The sequence below is a fragment of the Tauraco erythrolophus genome, chromosome 9 (assembly GCF_009769465.1).
Source record: "Tauraco erythrolophus isolate bTauEry1 chromosome 9, bTauEry1.pri, whole genome shotgun sequence".
In the NCBI taxonomy this organism is placed as follows: Eukaryota; Metazoa; Chordata; class Aves; order Musophagiformes; family Musophagidae; genus Tauraco; species Tauraco erythrolophus.
Genome location: NC_141473.1, coordinates 23034300 through 23042931, shown reverse-complemented (window position 1 = coordinate 23042931; position 8632 = coordinate 23034300). Strand labels below are relative to the sequence as shown.

General features: G+C 37.5%; 1 protein-coding gene across 1 annotated transcript in view; it reads right to left on the bottom strand.

The window, feature by feature from the left end:
• Positions 1–585: 585 nt before the first annotated feature.
• The window catches only part of TM9SF3 (transmembrane 9 superfamily member 3), a 48266-nt gene continuing 40219 nt past the window's right edge, over positions 586–8632 (bottom strand). Inside the window, exons 11-15 of the mRNA XM_086616323.1 lie at positions 6976–7044; positions 6735–6881; positions 6229–6312; positions 6043–6119; positions 586–1487 (exon numbers count right to left, since the gene is read on the bottom strand). Of these exons, the coding sequence (XP_086472449.1) occupies positions 1420–1487; positions 6043–6119; positions 6229–6312; positions 6735–6881; positions 6976–7044 (445 nt within the window). The 3' untranslated portion in view covers positions 586–1419. The remainder of the gene's footprint in view (positions 1488–6042; positions 6120–6228; positions 6313–6734; positions 6882–6975; positions 7045–8632) is intronic.

The window sequence follows — 8632 nt, the reverse complement described above, 5'->3', positions numbered from 1 at the left end:
TTCAAAGCATGGGGGTTTGATATTTGAAAACCACACTAATATTGTATACAGAAACTGGCATTCCACAGTACTGCCTTTTCAAACATTTTCAATTGCAAACTCATCTATTTTCACAATAAGAATATTTTTGTCTGAAAAGTTTATTTTCGTTTTCTGAACACTCTAAAGCAACTGTGCTTTTGATGTTACACAAGTGTCCAGACAGGATTAACAAAAATTAAAATGTTCTAAATTACAAATTTAATTCCTGTAAGAGCTTGAGAAAGGAAATAGAACAGAAAAGCATGACATACACACATTGTGAAGAAACCCCAACTTTTCATGCAATGGCAGGCAAGATGTAAAAAGCCACCCAAATTCACACATTTTTACACCGAATCAGAAAAGTACTCTGTAGTAAATCTGTACATCCAAATACATTTGGGATCTACACCTAAGTTACATTATTTAATGTTATATACACTTATTACCCCTTGTATAATGTCTAAAGGAAAATCTTCATTCAAACCCAAACAAAAAAAAAAAAAAGCCAAAAAAAAAAGCAAGACTAACCTGGAAAGAAAGAGAATCACTTTAGACATTCAGTTAAAATGTTGGTTTTGTTTTAATCTAGACCTCAACGTGTTTATTAAAAAACAAACAATCCTCTTCATTTAACATTTTGCTTTCTAACTGTACAGTAAATTGCATTGCAGAGAACACATCCCGTCTTCAGACTGCATTTTCTTTGGATGGATTTAAGATGTAGCTGGATATTACTTTAAAGATAAATAAAGGGAAGTTGGTCCAACTAGAACAATAGCTGATATATTACATGCATATGGGTTTTTTATATATTTTTAAATTATTTTTTAAACAAATGAGTGTAGGGTATAGTTGATATCGCAAATAAACTAAAAAGCACCTGGAGTCAAAATATAAAACATACCTCCTATCCTGGCAATGGCAGTAAAAATCAGAAGAGTAATCTTTCTGGAACAGCATTTTTACATAATTTAGAAATGTTAAGTACCAGGAAGACTACTAATCAAGTAGTTTTAGCAGCCAAGTTACCCTCTTTTTATTGAATGGAACAAATGCTTTAAATAAACTGTTTGTCCTCTTCACTGAAGAGAGCTAGTCTATTCATCTTTAATGAGCTAGGTTTTTTGTTTGTTGTTTTTTTTGAGGGGGGGAGGATTAGCCACGTACTGTAGTAATGCCTACTGCATATAATCCAAGCATTTGCTGTGAACAGTTGGAGAAAGCAGTCAGTAAGAACCTAGGATCAATGAAATAGATGTTACTTTAAGCCATCCACAAAATGGAGACCCATATAGTGCCCAGTGTTAAAACCCAAATCTCTTCTCGCGCTTTTTGTTGTGCAAGTTCATCCCCTTGAAAACAGGAACTGATCCATAGTTCAATTTTCTAATTTCCTTAGTCAATTTTCACATTAGTGTAGATTTTACGAACAAAGGCACTTGTTCCCATGTAACCAATAGCTCCTGCAAAATAAGCCAAAAACATTAAACATGTTAGAGAGCTGATCACCAAAATAAGCCAGCAACATAGAACACACATGCTTAAACAGAGCAAGTCACAAAAAGCATGTACTCTGCACACAGAAAATTATTTACCTGCAATACCTGTTCTCAAATTCTAATTATCCATGCTCCCACTGAATGTCTGGCAAGAACTCCCCTAGTCTAGCAATCTAAATCCATTAAGCCATCTTACCGAGGCCATGCTCACTTGGCCTCGATAAATATAGCAGCCCCCCTACTGATGCCAATAACTGGGTCCCTTTTTCTGAACAGAGGGTAAAAAACACACAATCACCCACTCTGCAGGGAAGGTGGATGGGAGGGCGAGTTTTTATTCTAAGTTACATGCCTTCTGGATGAGTGTTTTATTGGCAGATGGCTTTTTTCTTCCCACAAGGCACAAATAATAATAGATCCCCATTGCAGGAGCCTTAAACTCCAAGGAGGTCCATACAAAGAGATTAAACTAGTAGCAGTTAGTACTTAAAGGAAATTGCAACCTGTGGTTTTCAAATTAGTAAGAGTCATGAGCAGCATATACATTGTCACAGCAGTAATAGCAGAACAGGTCACTGGGTTTTGACAGGGGCAACAGTTTATGCTAAACTCAAATACTGCAGGACTAAGAACACCTAGAAAAATGAAAGAAATGCACTGGACCAAGACCTCTTTTGAGAAAGAGATTCAGCAACCTACCTGGTCAAACCCAGAACCTCAGGTTTGCCAGGCTCAGTAGACACTGTTGTCTTAGGACATCTGCAGGGAATAACCCAGTACTTCTCCATTTTTTCCATGCAAAATGAGAGTAAATCACCCTTGTGGAAGTCAGTTTGGCTAACTCTCAGGTTAGAAGTGAAGTTGAAAAATCAAGCAAGACCTAGAGAGAACTGCTGTCAGACTGCCAGAGTAGCACATCACAAAATATGGGAAGGATAGAGAAGTGAGGGCCTAGAACTCAGTACAGATAAGAGAACTTCTAACATCAAACACTTGGATAGTCAGTAAAGAACAGATTCTAAGCAGGTATTTTTGCTTCCCTGAAGCAATAAAGAAAAGCCCAGAACAAAGCATAAAACAATGTTTTCCATGATCTGGGATGCACCAGACTTGTATAAGATGTGTCAAGTACGAAAGCTGAACCAATGCTATAAAAGGTTTCTGCCAAAACTTCATTTTTCAGTAAAAATATAAAGGTTTTTTTGCCTTTAGAAATTAAGGCCATACAGACCTGCAGCTAGCATTGCTGACCACAGATTTATTCAGAGCCTCAAGAGTTCTTTAAATCCTGGGGACTGCTCAGGTAATTCATGAGGTCAGACATTAAACTCACACAGAATGTTGGTTTTTAGACCCCTGAAAGCCCAACATTCATATCTAATCAGGAAATCTGCACAAGGCAAACCTGATGCATCGTTCCAATGCTATCGGAGTAGTAAGCAGCCTGTGGAGTCAGCCTCTGTGTTACACAGCTTTTCAAGCTGTCTAAATATCATGACAACCATTCCACTGGCCAGTGGCCAGCAAATGAGGGATTTGTATTGCTAACTTGGACAAAGTAGAGTTTGATTAAAACAAACACAAGACCAGGTTGCTGCTTTCAAGTTCTAAGTGTGCTGATGGTGCAGCAGAGAGGCCTGGCCATTCAAGGAGAGACCAATAAAGCTTTCAGATACACCCAAGCACGGGCTGTGCAGAGGCGGTGATGGGAGCTTGCGGTCATACAGGAGCACTCGCAGATTCTTCTGTAGCCTGTCAAGAAAGTCTTCTTCTGTCTTACACAGTAAGTGGACAAAATAATGGCACTGGACTCCTGTATTAAGACTCATTGTGTTTTGCCTGTTAAAGCAGACACTGCCAACAGAACCAATGCCCATTTTAGTTGCTAAACTCAGACACATTTCAGAACTTGTTCTTTGAGGGTTTCTCTAGTTATGTGATGTCAGATATCACAGAGATTTGGGAGAAAAAGCACTAATTGTGTTTAATTTAGGATCTAGACAACGTGTGCATAAGATGGAAGTGAGGGAGTAGAGACTAGCAGTCACATGAGATCACAAGTTCTCAACCCCATAAACAAATCATAACCTATTCTGAATCACAGGAGCCTTATCCATGAAGGCCACTAACGGCCAATACTCAAAGCAGGGGTTAAGCCTCAAGGCTACTTCACTGCCACTGAATAAAACATGGGGCAGGGAGGAGGAAACCCCAGACAATGACAACTAAAGAATGTCCTCCTGAAACAAATGTAGGACAGTTCGCTCATTTGAATAAAAAAATCCATAGTAAAGGGAATAATTTTCTTTATTTAGTTATTTATAAATATCATCTGATAAGGTGTTTAACTTGGTTATGGCCTACATAGGTTTAGGAGAAATACACTGTCATCATATTTCAGTAGAACAGCAAGCTTTTAAATAAACAGAAAAATCCAAATAGTAAAGAAGAACAACCACAAATCAGAAGATTAATTCTCATTTATTACTTCAAACCACTTAACACTTACTACAGTTTTGACTTTGCAAGCACAGATTTTTTTTTCAAAAGCCTTTCAGTCATACTTACGGTATTTATCTGTATGCTGAATTGTGGTATTGCAAGAGGCCTTTCTATACTACCTAGCTCCTAAGCAATCCACTGAGTTGGGGTATAGGCTTTATTCTTTTCTGTCACTAAGAGGGAAGCATGAGGAGCTCAAAAGGTTTGGAAGTTCTCATGGGCTCCTTACTGTCCAGTCCCAGAACTTAGATGCTCTGCAGACGGCAGCCGCCTTTGTGGACCAAAGCATCCCACTACATGTGGGATTTGAGTTCACTAGGCATTGTCAGGGGCACTTAAACCAAAGCTGGATGATACAAGTCTACAGGGAGTTTGCCTGAGGCTGCCTTGGACCCGAACTAGTTCGTCTCATATGCAACATGTGATACTGAAGAGGCCCATCTGTGTGAGCCTCCAAAGCACAGCTCTCCACACTTTTCACAGGAGACTTACAGTCAGTAGCACGCACACTGCACAATTCTCTAACACAAACGTCTTTGTTAGACCTCAATGGCACCAAGTTCCCTAGACAAATGCTTTTTGACAGGGGATTTTTTTTCTTCCCTCCACATGCTGAAAATGGGAGTTCTCAGTAAAAAGGAATCTCACAGCTTCACTTCCAACACACTTAAAAAGACAAAAAAAAAAAAATCTCAATAGAGCTGTGGAAACAAAGTTTAACGTGTTAAAGTATTTTCTAATTTTAAGTAAAATTGGATTTTACTCTAATATTCCATCAAGTAGTGTCCTACCATGACAAGAAAGCATTTGACAATCTTCCTTTCCATGTTTTAAAAAACATTTCAGTTACAGAAACTGGTGGGCAAGCTTGGCTTCTGCATCATAGACATTTTAATCAATACCAGCCTGAGCACTTTAGAAAGAAAAGATTAGAGCTGAAAGTATAAGCCTATTAAAGAAAAAAAAATGGCTGCAAGACTACCAGAACAGCAGGGAAGTCTTGTAATGTGCCAAGAACCTGATGAAGCAAGATTAGATTGTATGAGAGAAAAGAGGAACAGGTACTCAGCAGTTATGAGATGATTTCCCTTTCCTTTTTATAAAGTATTGTGAAATCACCCACCCTCTTGAGATATCAATAAAGGTATACTTTACAGAGACTAAATTCCTGCAAGACATCATGTGTCTCATATCTAACTCAAAGAAATCCTTCCACTAGAGTCTATTAGACTATTCATTCACTACTAAGAAGGAAAGTATTAAATACGGATCACACATTAAAAGCTAATAACATCACAGGAAAGTGCAAAAGAACCAAGTAGCACTTTCTGAAAGTCATATAGCAAAGGATAAAAATATAGCTAACAGGTGAACAAGTATATTTGACTTTACCGAATTGCCTCCATGGCAAGAACTATGTTTTTTTTCTGAACATCGGTCAAAACAGTAACTTAAAAAGCAATGCAATCCAGCTGTACACACAAGCACTATGCACTCTCCTCACCTGTGAATATTCCAATACTTATTTCTCAAATGATAGCCTGAGGTGTCAGTCCTTTCTGTTCTGGTCACCCTCATATATACATGCCACAACATACAGATGGTAGCGTCACCAGTATTGCAATACCACTGATACCTCAATGGGCGTACCTAGCTCCTTGTTTTGCAGCAACAGCAAAAACTCCGAAACAAAATGCTAGCATGGACTCAACTTAATTTGGAATTTATTTTGCAGAATCTTGCCAAATATTGAGTCTTTCAAGCTTGCACTGAGAGCATAATTCTCTGTACAATACATAAATTATCTTCCTATCAGAAGACACAATCCACAGAACCTCCTATGTCAGGTAAGAAGCAAGTATAAGCAGAGAATCTAAGATTCTTTTAAAGATTATAAGCTTTTCTGAGCACATCTTGCAGACAAACACATTCCACCAACAAAACCACAGAGCTAAAATCAGAAACATGACAGTCTGAAAAATTCTAATAGAAAACTGTCAATGTATTAGAAACTTACCACACATTATTCCCAAAGCTGTGCTAAATACTGCCATATAACCAAAGTAAAATGATGTTTGAAACAAGCCATACATCCTGAAAAAGAAAGACACGTATTTATGATAGATATTTTCCCCAGTTTTTCTCAATGAACTTATTTAGCAATACAGTACTCTGATATTCAAGAAAGAAAACTATCACTTACTTTGTCTTGAAAAAGTAGTAGTAAAAGGAGTACATGTAAACATAAATCGCAGTTGATGCCGCAGAAAGAAAGCTTGTCCATTGCCTGAAGTAAACATACACGTCCATCATCTAAACATCTAACTAAAAGGCTTCTCAAGAAGATGCACGATGCTCTAGAACCTCACCCTGAAAATAAAGTGTACTGGTTCTACAGACTTATTTAACAAAATCTATATGTTGTCTGCTATAAGTTACGAAAGCTTCTATGGCAACAGCTACCACTGATACCAAGTGATGATCCTTCTTCATATTCCTGTGTGCCTTGATTTTATTTTTTTTATACATACACGCTCACACATACACTCAGAAAGCTCCTGTACAGAAAGGATCCAACAACTGCTTTTATTCCCTACGGTTAAAATCTGGACATGGGACACTTTGAAAAGACTCATCCAGACTGAAGAACATTACTCTTCTGTAAAACTCTCACAATCTGGTTAACTAAGCAATTAACGCAATACTTACCACCTGTAGTCCTCTGCGTTTAGCAGGAAATACGTACAAACGATAGTCACACAAACTGTCACAATGCAGAGGATAACCAGAACCAACATCATAAAGCCATAAACATAGTAGATCTTGTAAGCCCAGAATGAAGTAAAAATAAAATACCTGAAGAGAGTAAACGAAACGTACAGATGATATTGTAATTGAACTTAAACGATTATATTTTTTAATCCAATTGGCAAATAGCTGACATACTCACATTTCAATAAAAATTGATCCAAAAGGGAGTATTCCACCTAGGCAAACAATGACAGCTGGTTCCATGAACCTGAAAGGTATTAATATTAGTTTAGGGACAATTTTAATCTGTAATTTATAAACATATTAAGACATATAACCAGATAATATAGCACAGATAATTATTTAAAAGGCACGCTAACACGAACATTTCTGTTTCATACCACCATATTAGAAAGAAGATTCCCCAAAAAATGTCATATGTACGGACAGGAGAAGTTATTCTTGATGAAAGCTGAAACAAAGCATAAGTCTCATGCCTATCACCTATAGGCATAAAGTCAGACATCTAACCAGCCATAAAGGCTACAGAACTAACCCTTCTTGCCCAAAAAGGGCCTAAGCAATCAAGCTCCGTAACAGCCACTAGCCCTGAATGAAGGCAGTGAAAACTCAGCTGTTGATGGCTACGAATACAGCAAAAAGCACAAAGAAAATTTTGCAGGGTAATGGTTACATAATTAAGAACCAGTATTTATTTTTAATGCTATACTGAGTCATGAGCCTATGGCCAAAAATGAATACTCAGCTACCTGTAGATGATACTGTCATTTACTAAAGGTGACCTCTGTGTAGTACTTGTAATGATGCTGAATTTAGCTAGTAACCAGTGATTTAATCTGCAGCTTCTTTTATTATTTATAGGGAGACTTGTCTAAGTTGACCGTGTGCGATTTCATCATCTTCAAGAGAAGTATCTTATTTCTTTTTATCTGTCATGCCCATCCAGAAAAATCCATCAGAGTCCCAAGATACAGGTCACAATATAAATCAAATCCTAGCATCTGAGCTGTACAATCCACCACTAATAAGAGACAAAGTGTGCTGCACTTCCTGGATATTGTGGGCATACACATCTCAGTGCCCCTTTCACTTTGTCTGTTCCATTCCTCTGAACAGGGAAAGCAAGAAAATGATATTAAAAACACCTTCTGAGAATATTTTAATTTCCACTGCTTGCTGCTTCCATCTCAGAATTAAATTAATAGGAAAAAATGACTGCATTCATGATTTTCCAAAAATCCAAATCTACTTGTTGAGACTACGCACCCACCCCTTTATATTCACTTCAAAAATAATAAAGGCTTATTCGCAATTCAAACTGTACACTTGGAGTACTTTAGGCTCTGTGCCATCAACAGAGAATTGTGCAGAATTGGGAACAGCATTGCAAGCTTCGCCCCACCATCACCCTGCAAATATGTCTCATCTTGTACATTGAGACCAGTAAATAGAACAGTTCTGCCTCCAAGACACATTCAATCCCAAATCTGTAAGAGGCATTAACTAAAGAGGAAAGGTTTAGTTTGAAGATACCCATACAAGAACCGGGTTGGGACCATCCCTTTTACATAAGAGACTGAAGAGCATTTCAGACCAAACATGAATCAGTGATCCAGGACTGTAAAATCTGCTACGACTATTAACCATTAACTGCACTTGGTGTTTTTATTCAACAGAAAAATCCTATTTAAGGAAATGTCAGTAGAGGCGTTCTTCTAGACACAACTCAATTTTAAATAAAAAAAGTTATTCTAGAAAACCTTTTAATTATCACATCTAAAAAGTAATTTTAAATATACTGAAGTGAATACACCTAGTTAATATGAATGCTTGTC